Below are 19,451 nucleotides of genomic sequence, written 5' to 3'. Positions count from 1 at the left end.
GCTCAACTACCAGGATAGAGACATCATCCTGCGTTTGGCGAGAGAGAAGGGTAAGATCACGCATCAAGGAAATAACATCTCCTTCTACCCGGACTTCACCCCACTAGTGCAAGCAGCCCGTAAGGAATTCCTGCCGGCGAAAAGGGTGTTGATGCAAGCTGGTGTGCCATACTCTCTCCTTTACCCGGCAAAACTGAAGATACATCACGACAACACCTCACACTTCTTCACAGACGCCAAATCTGCACTCAAGTTCGCTAAACACATCTGTGCTGGAGCCAGAAGAAAATCGCCACGACTGGAGGATGCTTCAGGCCACCTCAGTGACAATGACTAAAGCGACTACGGCTTTCACTATGTGCGGCTGCACATTTGCTTCTTCGACTCACGATTGGGAATCCGAGTCAGCCTTGGACACAGGTCTGTTGCATCTGAACTGAGTAACTGGGGGTAAGTCACAGACGCGCCCTCGTGCGCCAGACTGTAGCTGCTGCCTCCGCGCTTTCTTTGTGACTTTGGTTAATTGCGGACTTTGTGGACCCCAGGATGGGGGCACTGTTAGAGCCCAGGAACTTTAACGTTTGAATGTAGCCACCCCGCGCATACGGGGGTGTTTGCTGGGCGCACCACGCCTCATGGGGTGCCTCCCTTGGTTATTGATGTTGGGGTTTTTCCACGCCATGCATGCCTGTTTTTGGGGAATGTCACAACCTGATTGGGGGGTTGCTGAGGGTGGAGGGTGGTGGGGGGCGTTTAAGAAGTTGCAAGTTTTAGTTCTGAACTGGTGCAATGTACTGCTACAACTGCCTATCTGTTTGCGCACTGTGCTGGTAGTCATGATGTCTAGGCGGCCTTCTTGCTTTTGGGGATGGGGGCATCGGGGAGGGTTCCGACACTATCAAACATTCTAGATGGGGGGAATTAAGCTCTGGACTTGGAACATTAGAGGCCTTGGGGACTTCAAGAAAGCCCGTTTGATGTATGGTATATTGTCTAGACATAATGTAGACATTTGCTTCTTACAAGAAACTCATCTCCACGTGACCCCTTTGCCCCGTTTGAAAAATTCCCGATGGGCTCATGTATACTCTTCCATTTACTCCAACTATGCGAGAGGCGTAGCCATACTCATTCGCAGAGGGTTAGATTGGCGTGAGCACTCTCAAGTGCGTGATGTTGCAGGGAGATATGTTTTGCTGCATGGTTCTTTGCAAGGGCGACCTATTGTGCTGGCTGCAGTCTATGGCCCAAATGTAGACGATCCAGACTTCTTCAGAAGTGTTTGGGCGGAGATTGCGTTGCTGGACTGCCAGTCGGTCGTGCTGGGGGGTGATTTCAACATTGTATTGAATGATGACATGGATCGAAGAGGTGTGAGCAGACCACAGCATGCTAGAGCGCGCCAGGCGGTCTTGGATGTCATGAGTGAGGGTATGCTTTCGGATGTGTGGAGAGCTAGGAATCCAGGGGTCAAAGTGGGGACCTGCTACACTTGCCATAAAGCTGCCTGGTCCAGATTGGACTTCTGGCTGGTGTCTCCTGAGGTTGCGACTTGGGTGTCGAATGTTGATATCATGGCTAGATCGTTGTCGGACCATGCTCCGTGTATGTTAGAGCTGCGCCCCCCTGACACCATAAACAGGGCATTCCAATGGCGCCTTCCCCCACACGCGCTCACAGACCCGGTGTTCGTAGAGGAGATTAGGGAAGACATCATTAAATATTTTACTGAAAATGCTGGGTCTGTCTCCTCTGAGGCCATTGTATGGGATGCCTTTAAAGCTGTGATCAGAGGCCAATGCATAGCACGGAAAGCAGGGGTCCTACGCTCCATCAGAGACACGTTAGCTAAACTGGAGGGGGAACTGAGAGACCTTGATACTGCTTTTAGCTCTGACCCGTCGTTAGAGATTGCTGGGAATCTGAAAACCAAGCTGCTGGCCTTTAACGAGGAAGCGGAGCGGGAAGTGCGGTTCCTGGGGAAACAAGCTGAGGCACGCAGGTACGGGGAGGGAGACAGGCCGAGCAGGACCCTTGCTAGGTTGATAGCTCCTCGCACACAATCCAACTATATCCACACCATCTATGATAGAGCCGGGAACCTAGCAGTGGGTCAGGAGGCTGTGTTAGGCGCGTTCGCAGATTTTTATGCAACCCTTTACACCTCCAAACAACCAACGACACCGACCTCCTTGCAAGACTTTCTTGACCCCGTTGCCCTCATATGGTTTAACAACAACCACAGACAATACATGGACCTCACTGTCACAATACAAGATATCGCTCAGGTGATTAAAAGCATGCCGGCCAACAAAGCCCCTGGCCCCGATGGCCTGACTACATCCTTCTATAAAACTTATGTCGATGAACTGGCACCGAGACTACACTCCGTGTTTGTCGAAGCTCTTGAATTAAATTCCCTGCCAGACTCTATGCGTGAGGCCTTAATAATCACACTCCTCAAACCGGATAAAGATAACCAACACCTGGACTCCTACAGGCCCCTTTCTCTTATAAATGTAGATGCTAAAATTTACGCGAAGGTAATTGCAGATAGATTACAGCCAATGTTGCCTATGATTGCGCTCCCTGATCAGTCAGGATTCATCCCTGGCCGCGCAACGTCACATAACCTCAGAACAATTTTCTCTGTCCTTCACTACTTGCACCCATCAGTACAGGCGGCGGTGGTGTTCCTGGACGCCACCAAAGCCTTTGACTCCTTAGAGTGGCCTTACCTTTTTAGTGTTCTGAGACGGATGGGCTTCAGTCAAAACTTCATGACCCTGATCAGACTACTATACACGGAACCTAGAGCTAGGGTGAGTGTAAAACGGGCTCGTTTCCAAGCCATTTAGTATCTCAAGGGGGACCAGACAGGGGTGTCCTCTATCCCCGCTCCTTTTTGCTATTGCGATGGAGCCGCTTGCGGCTCGAATAAGGCAACACCACACTGCTAGGGGCATTGGATTCAGCGCTAGGAGCTTGCTAATTTCGTTATACGCGGATGATGTCACCCTATACGTCATAAATCCCAAGGACAACATGAATCAGCTACTCCGAGAATTTGTGAGGTTTGAGGGCCTGGCGGGGGTATCCATCAACTGGTCAAAGTCGGTTGCCTTCCCCCTGACGGAGGAAACAGATCGCCCTGCTCCGGACTACCCCCTGAGATGGGAGACGGAAGCGGTCAAGTATTTGGGGGTCTGGATCAGCCGAGATGTGCAAGAGTTATGGTCGCTGAATTTCGGGAGGGCGGTGGACTGGCTGGAAGGGAAGGTCGAGGTCTGGAACAAACTCCCTCTATCCCTGGTTGCGAGGATAGCCTTGGTGAAAATGGTGGTTCTCCCCAAATTCTTGTATTTGTTCGTGAATGTACCGCTGCCTATGACGGCACACTTTCACGCTCGTGTCCGCTCGCTGCTGCTGAAATTGGTGTGGGCCGGTGGACAGGCCAGAGTCTCCTGGGACCTGCTCACGCTTCCGCTCCGACAAGGGGGCCTGGGGGCCCCTGACCTGAAGCTTTACTCCCTCTGTGCACAAGCTCAGTTTCTGCATTTCTGGGCCTACCCTACTCCCTACCAGCCGCATGCGGCGGTGGAACTAGCGGTGGTCGCCCCCTTGCCACTCCGAGTGGCACTGTACGGGAAAGTCACATGCCCGTCGCGAGAGGTGGACACCGTGGAAATGGTCCGCTGGGCCTGGCGCGAACTTCAGAAAAGAGCTGGGCTCTCCTTACTTTATGCGCCGGCTATCCCCCTGAGGGGCAACCCGATGATACCTTGTTTGACCGCCAGAGGCGATGTCCTCACGATCCGTGGGGAACGACTACTCACCTTTGCTGATTTATATCCTGACGGCACCTTTTTCGAGATGGGCGAGAACGGGGATGTCCAGCCCGACTCTTTTGCAGACACGTTACTGTATCATTCCCTTAGGGAGTCCTGCAAAAAGTTAGGTCCCCGATTCCCGGAGGAACCATGCACACTGACCGCCCTCCAGAACTTGCTTGCACGACCTTCCCCCAAAACGTTGGTATCTAGACTGTATAACTGCATGCAGGAGCAGGCTCCGCTGACGGTGGCCACGGCCAAGCAAGCTTGGGCTGCGGACCTAGAAGACCCATTGTCAGATGAAACATGGGAGTACTGCTGTAAGCAACTCACGGCACTATCTCCGAACTATCGGCTGCGGCTCATCCACTTCAAATTCCTACACCGATATTATCGCACGCCGGCACTGTTACACCGCATGGGCATCCGTGCGGATGCCTCTTGCTGGAAATGTGGAGGGGAAGGAGCGTCCTTTATCCACGTGGCTTGGAGTTGTCCCAAGCTAGATGCATACTAGTCGGAGGTCTTCGTAGCCATTAATCAAATCACACATAGAAATGACACGCCGTCCCCACTCCTGGGTCTGCTAGGTTATGTTAAAGATACTGAACCCTGCGACAGGAAACTACATGCACTACTCCTTTTATACGCCAAACGACAGATCGCACTGCATTGGGGCAGAACGGCTCTCCCCTCATTCAAGGGGTGGATTAGGGATGTGACATACGGCCATACACAACTGACGCACTACTGGGAGACCATGCCCACCGCTTCCAGACCTACTGATATCTGGGACCCATTTATACAGTGGACTAGAGAACGTGCGAGCTCGGACACCTCGGGTAACTCACCTGCTACTAGTGTTTCAGATGATATGGGCTGAATGCGTGAACTGCGTGCCTGAGTGATTGTCGTTCCATGGACCTGCGCTAGTGCGGACCGGCCCAGTCCTGTCGCACGCTTTGAGCCTGTGGCCCCCACTGCCCCCGGGTATGGCACTGGCCCCCCCCTCCCACTGGCCCTCTTGCAGCCTCGATCCCACCCCCTCCCCCCCCCCCGGCCTACACGTGCAAAGTGTGGAAGTCGCCACACTCTCATCCTAACAGTGGCTCGTCCTTACTCGTGACGGTCCGGCGCAGGTCCATGAGACCTTATGGATGGCTGATGTGTTATATGGCTGTATTCTTTTCGTACTTGCACCTACGATTGCTGTTTTTGGTTTTTGTTTGTTGGCGGGTTATGTTGGGAGAAAAACGGTGCTGTTAGACGCATCCTTTCCACATGCCGCTGCAGCTGGTTGTTGACCGCTGCTTGCCCCGTGGCGGCTTGATTGCTTTCCGATGCCTTTAGGTGTCGACAACACTGAGAGAAAAGTAAGACCGTTTACATGCTGAAGTTGCACTGCGTACATCTAAGATGTTATTGTATTGAATGTCTATCTGGGAGTATTGAAATCGGCCGGATCACGGCCCCTACTCTGTTTTCCTGAAACTTGTGCATTCTGTACCTGATAGCGGCCTGCCTCCGGGTTGTTGGCGTGACGCAGTGTGAACCTTCTATCTCATTGTTACACAATAAATGTCTTACACCAAAAAATAAATAAAAAAAATAAGAACATGAAATGACGCGCTCACGTTTAGCGGCTTGTGCTGTACATGGAAGGTGGAGGCAGGGTGAGACAATCGATGCACAACAGGAATCAGACTACAAAGAGTAGGTGAACTAATGGACAACTAAATTCTGAGGAGGATCATCGACGTTACACTCCTGTTGTCAACTTGCAATTTACCTTTCAGAGGACATAGAGAAAAACTGAATGAAAAAAATGGTGGGAACCTTTTGGCAGTCATTGAACTGTTGGCGAAATATGATCCTGTTTTAAACCATCGGATTACAAAAGAGGGTAGAGTTAATTACTTGAGTCCTGCTATTCAAAATGAGCTCCTTCAAATGCTTTCAAATAAAGTACAAAATGAGATAGTAAGTGAAATAAAAAAGCACCATTTTATTATGTTATAATGGTCACAATCCAGGACATTAAAAAAAGAAGGCCAATTAACCCCTTCGATGCTGATGACGAGCTCAGCTCGTCATCAGCTACGGTGCTCGTATGCTGAGGACGAGCTGAGCTCGTCATGTAACGCGGGTTTTTTAAAAATCCAGCACACAGCGGGAAAACCGATAGCGTGCAAGGGGTTAAGCTTGGATATCCAATATAAAACATTGTGCATTAATACTGAAGAAATTCCAACCAAAAGCAAAATTAATGAAGGTTTTGTTGGCTACTATAAAATCACAGACTAAAGTGCTGAGCGGATAGCAACAGAACTTGTAAACCTTTTAGAGGACAAAAGGCCTAGTGCTTAATAAATGTAGAGGTCAGGGATATGATGGTGAGTGCACAATGAGTGGTATACATAGAGGAGCTAAAACAAGAATAAGACAGAAAGAATCCAATGCAGTCTTTGTCACTGTCCTGCTCATAATCTAAATTTAGTGCTGAATGATGCATGCGGGCACATTCCTGAAAATGCAGAGTAACATTTTACAGACAGTATATTTATTTTTCAGCCAAAGCATCAAACGGTGGGAACTACTTACAATAACAAAAGAGAGCACAACTCATTCAAAGCCAACACACTGAAGAGACTACGTCCAACAAGTTGGACTTCCAGACATGATGCTCTAAGCTACAGTTTTATGGACATCATGAAACCACTCACTACAATTTTACAGCAGTCTAAAAAGGTTGAGGAGCACACAGAAGCTCAGGGTCTTAGGAAGTGCATGGAGACTTTTGAGTTTGTGTTAATGGCTGTAATACAGTCCAAAGTGCTGGAGACAATCAATATTGTGTCCAAACCGCTTCAGTCTAAAGATCTGGACATTTTACAAGCATCAAATATATTAAGTAGTGCAGCTGATACGTTTGCCAGTTTCAGAGAACAGTTTGAGGATGTTAAAAGCTCAGCATCTTCACTTGCAGCTGCATGGGGAATTCAATTGCATTTTCTACAAAAACGACCACAACGCCAAAAAAAAAGAATACCTTTGACGAACTCTGAAGACCAAAGGTTATGCAATCCTGAATACAATTTTAATTGTTTTATGCCAACATAGATTGTTGTTATTCAGATAAAAACTCGATTTGCTGGTATGTATACCATAATCCAATGCCTTCATTTCATGATGCTTTCAGAAATCCTGAGCTAGTGAGGAGTTGTTTGAAGCAGTGATTAACCCGGCAGCTCTTTAGGAAAAAGAGTTGCCCCTATAGTTTCCACAACAACTCATCACATTCAAAGCAGTATTGAAAGAACAAATAAAATTATCTCAGGTGGCAGAATTAAGGATCTGGCTGACCATGTATTTTTTGAGAAACAATGCAATTCTGCCAAGTGTCTTGGATGTTGCAATAGCACTGAAACTTCTTCTAACAATTCAAGTTACTATAGCCAGTGCAGAAATGTCATTTTCAAAGTTAAAATGGCTAAGTTAAAATTGATCAAGAACTATCTCCACAGCACAGTGACGCAAGAAAGGCTGTCAGGACTTGCAACTTTAAGCATCAAGGGTGAACTGGCAAATGGGAAAACTCTAACAGACGAGTTTGCATAAAGAAAGGCAAAGAGGCAAACATTCTTATGGTCATGTACATCTCTCCAATTCAGTGAACCAAGCAGGAGTAGTCTTCAGCCATCAGTCAAATTTGCCAGTCACTCTTCCTGGTGTAATCAGCCTTCAGTCGCTTGCCACTTTTCAAGTACTGTTTTCTGCTGTACCAGCCTTCAAACTCTGCAATTAATTTCTTCAGGCTCCTGCAAGTACTGTTACTACTCAGAGTGTGATTTTCTAAATTTATCTGTCATTTGAATCCCATGAGGAAGCAGTAAGTAATATGGTATTCTGACAGAATATCATACTTTAAATATTGTGCGCTTATATGTAGGCTGTCACTATTCTGAAGCTACGTTTATAGAGGATAAAAGAACTGTACTCAGTTTAACCTCACATATGTCCCTCCTTGACACTTTCTTTTGCACAGACAAAAGGAACATCGTTTGTGTAAACAGGTTTGTTTATTTTGCTGCTGTGCTGGTTATTGTTTTGTCAGTCCCTTGTATCCCCTTCGATGCAAGGGATATTCCCCCGCTGTGCGGGGGGGGGGAGGGGGGCGCGCCCAGGGCTCACATGCTCATGACGAGCTGAGCTCGTCATGAGGCACGGCGCTCCTGTGCTCATGACTAGCTCAGCTCGTCACGGCCACACCCGTTCCCGTGGAACGCTCAGCACAGCAGGGAAATTATCCCCGCATGCGAGCGTTCCACGGCTCATGACGAGCTGAGCTCGTCATGAGCACCGGAGCGCCGTGGCTCATGACGCGCTCAGCTAGTCATGAGCATTCAAGGGGTTACATATTTGCGCCTTTATGTAAAAACTAAAGTGGCATAGTTTGTCTAGACTGGTTTGATATTTATGCTGCTAAACTTGTTTTTGCTTTACCACTCACTTTGAAATATTTGCCCCTTTATGCACAAATAAAAGGGGTATTGTTTGACTGGACAGGTTTGATGTTTATGCTGCAAAACATGTTATTGCTTTACCAGTCACTTTGAAATATTTGTACCTTGATGTACAATAAAAAGGGGAATTAGTTTGCCTAAACAGGTTTGATTTTTGTATGCTGCTGCTTGCTCTACTGGTTATTGTTTTCAAAAGTCACTTTGAAATATTTCAGCCTACATGCACACACCAAAAGGGCATTGGTTGACTAAACTAGTTTGATTTTTGAATGCTTCTGCCTGCTGTTCTTGTGATTGTTTTACCAATCACTATGAAATATTAGAGCCTTCAAAAAGGGAATGGTTAGTCAAAACTGGTGTGATTATTCTATGGTGCAGTACTTGTTGTTTGATTATTCTATGGTGCAGTACTTGTTACTGTTTACCAGTTGCTTTCAAATATTTGTTCCTTTATGCACACACCAAAGGGGGAATTGTTTGACTAACCTGGCTTTCTTTTTTTTATATAGCTGGACTTGTTTTTATTGTGCACTTTGAAAGTATTTTCACCTTGAAGCAAGAAGAAAGGGGGATTGTTTTACAAAACATGCTTGATTTTTGTATATTGCTGAACTGGTGATTGCTTTATTATGCACTTTGAAAGTATATGCACTTTTCTTTTGCTTTACCAATTGCAGTGTGGATACTGGCTGATATGTTTTGTTTTTATTCTACATGCCGTTTTATTTATGGTGTGCCTTACATTTTTTAATCAGCATTGTTTACATGTGCTTTGCAGGGGGTCCCCTCAAGTTTCGTTACGCCACTGGTCACATGCCTATGTTGAGTGCAAAGGATTCTTCTACCTTGTTTCTGAGGTCTAGCTTTAATCTGTCACTGGTTGCTGCTTTGCTGGATGTGCAACTCTGTCACACTGCGTACTCTTCATTTCTCCTTACCAGCTTTTCTACAATACAACATTCAACTTTTCTTGGTTAGATGTATATGTTTGTATTAACATGAGGCCTTCTTGTGTTTAAAGCTCCCACTCAACATTCTCCATTTCAGTAGTGAGCCTATGCGGTGCACTGCAGAGAATATAATCCCACAAACTTGCTCTACTAACTACACTCCTAGTTCAAGTGCTAACTAGGAACTACCTCTTACTGCCTGTTCCTGAACGATTCACACATTTTGCTTGTCCATTACCTTGTGAACTGGGTCTGCTTGGTTTCTTTTTAGCAGGAGGAGACAAAAGCCGATTAGGGAAGCAGAAATTAAAGGATGGAAAGGCTTTCCAGATATATACTAGAAAAACAAAAAAACACCCCATGAGTCGAGCTCAGTCTACAGTGCTCTAACAAAGGCCCAAAAGGTGGAAGGAGCACAAGTTCATGTTTTAGCTCTCAGGACTAGAAAGAGAGCTTTGTGCGCTTCCAAATCTAGACCAAGCTGTACAGTGTTGTAACTGTTTGGGGATATGACTCAAAAGTTACGGGCACTGGAGAGAGTCCCACCTAACCTCATGCCTTCCTACACATCACAAGTCAGCACAAGTAAGGTGTTGGAATTTATGGAGCATTTGTTTTAAATATAACATGTTCTACCGAGAAGTATTTTAGCACAAGGAGGGTAGGAAAGTGCCGACATTGCTGAAGAACAATAAATTATTGTAGCCAACATGTTAAACATTCTCAGTTCTTCAAGACCGATCTGAGGGATAGTATATAAAGCACAATTTCTCATTCCTGCCAATCGATCCGATATTAACTTTATTCGATCTAGATTAGACCATAAAAGTTCAATAAAAATACATGAAAGTACAATTTAAATCCCACATAATGAAAAAAATTACATTTTAAAATCATTTCATATGTATAACTGCTAACCCCTAATATTCTGGGTACATTATTTTACATAGTTACTTTAACAGATGAAAAGTTAGGGGAAATAAATGCAAAAACCTCAAATAAGGGTCCGCTGTGCATTACTACCTAACTTTTTTCAGGTAATCCTCTGTTCTATTTTGTTATAGTAGTTTTAAAATTCACTAAAATTCATAGTTTATAATGTGTTTCTGAATAATTATAAATCTGTATTAATAAAACTTTTTCCAAGTAGTCCTCGGCTCTATTTCATTATCACAATTTAAAATTTGCCAAAATCCATTGTTTGTGATATACTTCTGAGTAACGATTATAAATCCATGTTAATAAGCCATCATATGTTAATGATTCATTTATAATTGTTCAGCAAGGTTAATCATATTATCTATTTAATGTTCTTTCTGGCATAAAAGACGGGCCATAGAAAACTGGACATTCCACAGCATAGCTCAACAGTAGATAGTGATTGCTAGAAAATATATGCTGGTCGACATTGTGTAAAATGTAAAGATCTTAAAAACGGTAAAATATATCTGTGCACTCCAGAAAGAATAATTGTGTGCAATATCCCAGGTTAATGCACCATAGGCTGGTGTGAAGCCCTTGCATTTGCAGGTTGTTTACGATCGTCTGAGGCAAGGAATATTTCTGTGTAATATTGAAGTGCAATGCTTTGGGGGACAATAAACAAAGAGCAGGGAAGGGGCAGTTAAAACCAATGTGTCGCAGATATGTTATTAGAACCTGTGCTGCCCTACATTTTCTTCTCACAGAAGGATTTCTCCCTCGCTATGCACGAATATTCCATTATGAACATTCGGTTCCAGAAGACAATGCGAATACAGAAATATTTATGGGGGGGAATACTAAAACAAAAGAACAGGACTTAGCAGTTTGTTCAGAAATTGCACACACTTTTTTCTTTTTTATATCCCTCTTTTTAATGAAAGGATTATTCTTTCACTATTTACAGATATTTTTATCTTGGACATTTTAGTGACAATAGAGACAATTAAAAGTCTACATTCTAGCAAACTATTGCATAAACTGAATATTTAACAAGGGATAGGGGGTTCACAAAAAAGGAATGTAATTTATTATGTTATCAACAAAATACTGCTGAAATTAGATTTTACTTTTTAAATGATTTTTATTACTCAAGTAATAATTTACCTAACTACTTAGAATGTGGGCATACGCAAAATGCAGCACACCAACACAATCGGTTTTGGAGTAGTGCTTGTTTTTGCCTTCATCAAGCCATTTACCTGTTTTTAAATCATCTGCTCTGTTTCTAGCTTACTTTGCAAACTAGAGATTGGATGTTTGTATTTATCACTGGACAAGCAGGTAACTGCTCATTTCTGCTCTTTTGTGACTGGGGAATGAAAGGAATTTCTTGGCTATTGAAGTCTATGAAAAACTGCTCTCTGTCAGACTGCACCTTTTAGGTCAAAGCCTGCCACAGCACAGCTGACTGGTTGCGATAAGAGCTCTTGTGGACATTCTCAAAGATTCCCATGAGAATTAGTATATATATCTCTTTATTCAGTCGAATGACCATTGAAGTGTACAGTAATAAATACATTTACCAACATATAAAAAACTCTTACAGATCACATAAAAAAGTAATTGATATATACAGTGATAAAATTAGTTGATTTGACCGGGGCAATACCCACTTATCAGCAAATAGACGCAAGGTAACTCTTCTTTCTCACATCAGTCCTTCATGTAGGAGTACATCAGTACATAATGTATACAGTGTTATGGATTCCTTAAAATCAGAATGCAACATATATATCTGCCATAGGATGGTATCAGCAATATTCCTTCATGATCCTTCATATAAGCAGTGCAAAGCGTAGCAATATTGCATCATCAGACTTACAGGGTACCAAATATAAATAATGATCATTCTATCCTCATACATTCTAACTAAGGACCATAAAGTGCTATGTGTCTCAGGACATAAATATTCCTGTATAAAATTCCATAAAGTAATGATCATTTTAATTGTAGCTGCACGTGCAAGTCCGTAAGTATAGGAACCTCACGTACAGCCTGGGACATGAACGTCTGAACCAAAAGCTCATCCAAAATCTGCTCGCAGCAAATGCAATGAGAGGTGTAGTGTCATATCTTAGTATTCTCAGAGACACCCTGTATTGCCTGATCCATTTCTGCAGCAATTGGAGGGAATCCATTTCTTGCAGTACAAAGTATATTCAATGCAGAAGAAAAGGATGTGTTCCACTGTCTCCTGTGCGTGGCCACAGGCTGCGCATGCAGTTATTGCGGAGTTTGTTTCCCATACAGTAAATGAACTTCAAGGAAACAGCCAAATCTAACTCTCACATAGAGATTTTTTGCCATGGGTGGTGAGATCTGGTCATAGAAAAGCACAAATTCTGCAAAGGGTTTGATGTTTAAGTACTTTGTAATCACACACCCGCTGATCTATTAGTCACATGCTGTTCTTTTACATATGCCCAGTACTTCGCTTTCACTATGGCAATATCGTTTTTACTAAGACATTCCGGGCTTTCCCACAAATTAGCCATCCCCAACAATCTACACCAGGATTTTATGCGTCTAAACCAGGGGATTAGTTTGGCACCACTTAGAATCAGAACTTCTTTCAGAGATACACAGTATTGGGTTAGGTCTGAAGTAAACCAAATACATAGCCAGTAGGTAAGGGGGTTAATTGCTGCCACGTCACAGATTCTCTTCAGCCCTAGGTCAAAGAACAGTGCTGGTTTCCAGTCCAGAGGACCTGGCCTGGCAGTTCGGGCTGGACTGTTCCCATTGGGCGCAGGGTAAAGACTGATTTGCATATGGCTGGGTCCAAACTGGAATGGCATGGTGAGCAAAAGAATGATGGATTTAGGCCCAGATCTCTGTACTGGGGTGAATGTATGACATTGTTCTACATTCTGTCCATCAATTTCTCTTTTTGCATTTTGCATTGGTCACCCAGAGTGGGACGGGTATGCCCAGACATGGGTCCTGTGCTCTCAATGCCACTGGAACCAAGCTATCCTGGCTAATGAGGACTGAAAGCCCGAAACCAGTCCTAGAATGCTTGTTTCCAGTCCAGGGAGGACCTGGCCTGGCTGTTCGGGATGCACTGTTCCCATTGGGCCACAGGGGTAAGACTGATTTGTATATGACTGGGTCCAAACTGGAATGGCAAGGCCTTTGTGAGCAAAAAAACGATGAATTTAGGCCCAGATCTCTGTACTGGGGTGAATGGAGGACATTGTTCTACATTCTATCCATCTATTGTTTTTTTTGCAGAGGTTATCACTCAGGAGACTGACTCCTTGTATGGAACGAAGGTCTTGATGGCCTTACTGGCACCTTTTACAAAGAATACAAAAACATTTTGATCCCCCAATTACTGGAGGTCTACACGGATGCCCTTGAAAATGGGATACCCCCCCCCCCCACCCACTATGTGAGAGCTGGATATCTCCCTGCTGCTCAAACAAAGAAAAGACCCCACATGCTTTTCATCTTACAGGCTACTCATTAATCTACTTCGACAATAAAGTCCTTGCTAAAGCAATGGCTAACAGATTATCGCTACTTCTCGAACAGGTGCTATCTCCCGTGCAGACATGTTTTATATCCCACAGGTTCCGCTCACTCAACCTTCATGCGGTATTCTCCGTTCGGAACAGGGTGTCCCCTGAAACTCCTGTGGTGGTCGCTCTTTTGGATGCAGAGAAAGCATTAGACTCCCTAGAATGTCACGCAACATTATGGAAACTTGCCATTCCGGACAGATTCACAGCCTTCGTTTTATTATTACATTTAAATCCCACAGCTCGTATTCATATCAATAGGTCCATTTCGAAGTCTTTTGCTATATACAGAGGCACCAGGCAGAGCTGCCCGCTCTCACCTTTATTATAGCCATGGATCCCTTAATGCGCCACCTACAGGAATGCCACATTCTTCGAGGTCTTCAATTTAAACCCCGACCACTCTTTATTTCAATGTATAACGATGACACTGTTCGTTCATCACCCCTCTGACAACCGGATCCCAATTGCGCAGGAAACTTTCCTGTTTGAAAGCCTATCTGGCCTATGCATCAATTGGGTAAAATCAGAACTGTTCCCCTTCATCAACACTGCCACTCTCCCCACTTGCAAATACCCTTTTAAATGGTCCTCAGTCTCTACTAAATACCTGGGCATCGCCTTACATGGGGATAGGGAACAAGTCATTTGTTTAGATTACGGTCCCGCCATGAACAGACTCTTGACACAAGTTGATCACTGGATACAACTTCCCCTGTCGATAGTGGGCAATATCGCTATCATATAAATGACGGTCCTTCCTCGCTTTTTGTATTTATTTATAAAATATCCCTATTCCTTTGACGAACTCTTCATGAAGCTGCACAGCTTACTTTTGAAGATCGTATGAGCGGGCCTCAGACTCCGGGTTGCCTGGGACACCCTCACTCTCTCATATGATCGTGGCGGCTTCGCTGTCCTTAATTTCCACATCTACATCTTGGTCGCCCAAGCTTATTTCGCATATTATTGGTTTCACCCAGATCCCAACTGCTTTATGCTAAACTGGTACAGGATCTGACAATCCTGCACCTTTAAATACCCTACTGCCACAGGGTCTTAAGCTGGACCCCAAGGACATCTAGACTTTAACTACCACCTGCTGGGCATGGCAAAAGCTTAGCAGTACGCTGGGCATCGGCTTTCTATATTATTCCGAACTACATCATCTCTCCAAATCCTTGCTTACCACTAACGGCTGAAAATAGTACAACGAACCTTGACTCTGCATAGTCTTCACACCTTTGGAGATCTGTTGCCAGACAGGCATGCCTTATCGCTCACCGCTGATACCACACATACTGACAATACATTCATGGATAGATTTATCTGTAATAGATTAAAGGGTATATTACATCCTGTGTGCCTTCCTATTCCCTTGCCCCCGACGACTTTCCCCCTCTCACTCTTTTGATAGAGGACCCGCACACAAGTCACACCTGGTCGCCAAGCTCTACCGTGCTTGCATGGTTTTAAAAACCAGTAATGATGGGGGGTGGGGAGATGCTTTGATGCTGGGAGGAGGACCTGGCCTACCCGATCACCAACAAAGATTGGGCCTTCTGATGCGCTCAAATTAAATTAGCATCCCCCAACCACACCACAAACTGCTCCATTTCCGATTCCTACACCATTCCTGCTGGATTTACCAAGACTGACCCCTCCAGGTCATCCCTATGTCCTAAATTCCAGTTCACCGGGGTGGACTTCACACACTTAAACGTGGAATTGTCCACCTATTGAAACATATTGGTCTGAAGTGTTCAGTGCCCTCTCTCAAATTATCTCCCTAGCCTTAGAGCCCTCGCCTTCTTAAGCACTGTTGGGCAATGTTTTACCCATCCCTATAACATATCACAGGTTTACTGCCATGGCTTTATTGTTGGCAAAACACACAATAGAAATTCGCTGGGCAATGCAGCACGCCCAACCATCAAGGCCTGGCTATGGAGCATAACATAATGCGACCTAACAAGCGCGGTCTACGCCATGTTACAGCCCTGTTACAGCCCCCCTCTGTTAGACCAAAGGACAATTGGCAGCCTCTTCGTTCATACTTGTTTATCCTAGACTCTGACTCCCCTGTATCTACATCTCTAGCACCCATCCCTGCGCTATCCTCAGGTCACACCAGCCAAGATACGACTGCATGACTATCTACTATCACACCTTTGCTCCTCTCAGAGGGCCTCTCTCCACTGTTCCACTATTCAAACTCAGATAGTTTTTTCTGTTTTTTTGTGATGCAACACAGCTTCATCTTCCAACCATGTTGAGATAGGATCATACACAAAAGCCATGATGTCTTGGACCTAGTCTTCTACTCTTCTCTTGTATTGTAACTCTGACAAATTAATAAATAAAGCTTAAAAAACAAATGTCAGGCTCTGTCTTCCAAGGAAGCTTGGTGTTTACTTGTCTTTCTCGGACATCAAAGTGAGAGGATTTATGTGACAATCTTGCTGGTTACTGGGAAAGAAATGTTTTCTTTTCTAGCACACAACACAATTTAAATGTACATAAATGAACTGTGCAAATATTTCAGAATATATCAGTATTAGGAAAGAACAAAAGAAGCACATGTATTGTAAATCTGAAGTGTGGTGGAAACAACATTTTGAATACAATCAAAACAAATCAGTACACCTGGTGATGCCATTTCCACACAATATCGGTTTTTGTCCTCCACAATTTTATCAGAAAAACAGTAGGTGTAGGTACAAAAGTAAAAGTAATTTCAATTGAACATGTGTTGTCTGTAATGGCAGTGCGCTACCATACCTTACATACTCCACTGTATACCACTCCACTCTATGCCCTTCCACTCTACTACACTATACCACTTCACTCTAGGCCACTCCACGCACACTCCTCCTTATGACACTTCCCACTTATGACACTTCCCCCTCACAACACTACCCCCCTTACACTACCCCCTTATGACACCACCCCCCCTTACGACACCACCCCCCCTTACCACACTATCCCCCCTTACCACACTATCCCCCCTTGCGACACTGCCTGCCACTCCACTTAATGCCACTTCAGTCTATGGCACCTTACTCCACTCTACACTACTCCACTCCACTGTACAACACTTACCTCCACTTCACTTTATGTCTCTCCATCCTACGGAAACCACAACAATTTATTCCACTCAATGCCACTCCACGACACTCCACTCCACTCTCTGCCACACTACTCCACACCACCAGCGTTTAGCCATGCTGGCGCATAACATAGCTAAGACAAATAGATCTTGCAAAGGAGAAACCTACTGGCTTTGCCAATGCTTGTTGACTATCGCTACTCTGTGCAGGACGATTACCTAATGATAGAGCAGCTCTATCCTAAACACTGAGATTCCTTTATCTGTTTAGATGATGGGTGAACCACAAGACAACCACCCCTGAAAGACTGGTTGACAGCAAAACTCATTCCTTTTAAGTTCTTCAGCAAAGTATGTTTTTTCTGCTTTATAGCCGGATATATTCCATTGCTTCATCAACATGTGTACAGTGCACCGCTTCTATACCAGTTTTTTTCCATCATCAGCTGAGAATGCCCCCTAATGTCTGGGCCACTAAACTTAGAAAAAGGGTAACACCCTAAAACATATAAGCAAACATTGCATATACAAAAAAACAGTGAACATTTTACTCTACAAATATTACCTTGAGGATACTTTGGCACTGAGATAGGTCACTGTTCGGGTGACTGTTCAGAAACAATTTCTTTAACAGTAGAGGAATGCCATTCCATTTTGCCCTTCCATCCCTTTCTTTTAATAGGGTCTCTGTCATCTAAATAAACAAAAAACGAAAAATAAATTTGTTTATAAGAATTAGTGTACCAAGCGTAGATGGAGATTTTTTAGGTTCTTAATGTACTTAGTTTAAAACCTCTTTATTAACCTGTAACACATGTTGCCAAACAATAAACCACTGGCATACAAAGTTCACTTTTCAGTTGCAAAAGTAACAGAAATATCCCAGTCTTAACAGTTTTGAACTTTGGTTACAAAACAAAGCCTACCCTATCTGTATATAACGCAGTGGATGAAGATCCAACACAGGAAGAAAAGGAATGCGAGACAAACAGCTAAACACAATACAGTTCAATTCACTACAGCAACCCATTCCCACAATTCTAAGTTCCCCTCCTACAGCAGAGCCCGACTTTAGAGGCAGTGCAGCCTCTCGTTTCACCAAGACTAGGTCTCATCAGACAATCCCAATAAGCTAGTCATTCACACCCAACTCGACCTTCTATAAACACCTGGCTGCTTTGACCTGTGTAAAGATGTAGTCCCGCCTCTTTTGGGGCATATTCAAATTACTCAGAGGTGTCTGTCTAGCTGGAAATTTGGCAAATCTGCAATGGTTCTTCTTGGGACAACCAGCATCTCGAGATCCGCTCCTCTCCACAGTTGTCGAGAAGCTCCGAGCAGGCACACAGAACAGCTTGAAATGCCACATTTTTTAAATGCCTTTTACTTGCTCTTGGTAGTTGTATAATCAGTGGATTGGTTCTCCAATTTTTGAAGCAGGACCACAGTTTTCTTAGCCACCTACTCTACCCTGAAAACACAGCCTAATATGCTCTCAAACATTTTCTCTAGCGCGTTCCGATTGGTTTTATTATGTAGGTTTTGTGTTCAAGAACTATACAAAAAGCATTTATAGAAAGCAGCAACGTCTTCTGACTCCAGTAAGCTAACAGTCCTCACATACATCATCACATTCATTATTCGATCCAGTTACAATACAGTTCATAAAAGTACTTGAAGTCTTATCTTACCAGTCCTTCATTTCGCTCAGCACCCTAAATATACTGCTATCTAGTTCGGAGCTCAAAAAAGAAAATAGTATTTTTCCTATTTATTTCTGCCAGCTATTATGGATTAGGCTTATGCAGAACTACTGTGCCACCACAGAATCTAGGTTGGCACGAACAGCACTAACCCACTTGCTGTCCAGTGTCTCGACTGGGCCACAAATCAGTCCTGCGAAACATTGTACCAGAAGTAAGAGGGCAAGCATGACTATCTTTTAGAGTCACCGACCTGGCTTCCGCTACTTTATGGCAGCTAATTTTTAGTCACCACGCTCATCCATGGTTATGCATAAATCACACCCCACAGTCCAAACACTGGTGCATGATTTAGGCATTCGTATCTTTATCCCCATAATTGTGGACGGCAGGTTATGTGGATTTTTTACGTCTGTGTTCTTTTCAAGTAAGTTACCTCATGAAAAGGGGATTATTGCCCAAGCCCTTTCAATCTACATTCTTCCATGAATTAAACTATACTTTGTTACAAATAAGCTAGAAGATCTGATAACTATTTAAAAAAAGAAAAAACTGTGCATGCCACAGGTTAGTGAGGTTATGGTTTGTTGAGGGATGTACACTGCTTGAAGACAGGCTTGCTGTCTTCCTACTCAGTCACTGGTGTTCCCCTTTCCGCTGGATATATCCAAGATGTTAATGGGCTTGAATTGAAGGGCGTTGGATACTCTTACCTCGTGAGGCGTTCCTTTCTTTATCCAGGTCTTGAATAGTTACTGGAGCACCTAAGTGATTTACGTGTGATCTCAAGACACGAATGTTTAGAGGTTAAGGTGGAGCAACTTT

General features: G+C 44.1%; 1 protein-coding gene across 2 annotated transcripts in view; it reads right to left on the bottom strand.

Annotated features, from left to right (window-relative positions):
- Positions 1–19,451, bottom strand: part of TRPC4AP (transient receptor potential cation channel subfamily C member 4 associated protein) — a 729,914-nt gene that overhangs the window by 640,212 nt on the left and 70,251 nt on the right. For both annotated transcript variants that reach the window (XM_086932356.1, XM_086932357.1), the window contains exon 2: positions 17,489–17,617. In XM_086932356.1, coding sequence (XP_086788482.1) covers positions 17,489–17,617 — 129 coding nt within the window. The remainder of the gene's footprint in view (positions 1–17,488; positions 17,618–19,451) is intronic.

This window comes from Lissotriton vulgaris, chromosome 7 (genome assembly GCF_964263255.1).
Source record: "Lissotriton vulgaris chromosome 7, aLisVul1.2, whole genome shotgun sequence".
In the NCBI taxonomy this organism is placed as follows: Eukaryota; Metazoa; Chordata; class Amphibia; order Caudata; family Salamandridae; genus Lissotriton; species Lissotriton vulgaris.
The sequence above is the reverse complement of the archived record's forward strand: the minus strand, read 5'-3'. Positions and strand labels throughout refer to the sequence as shown.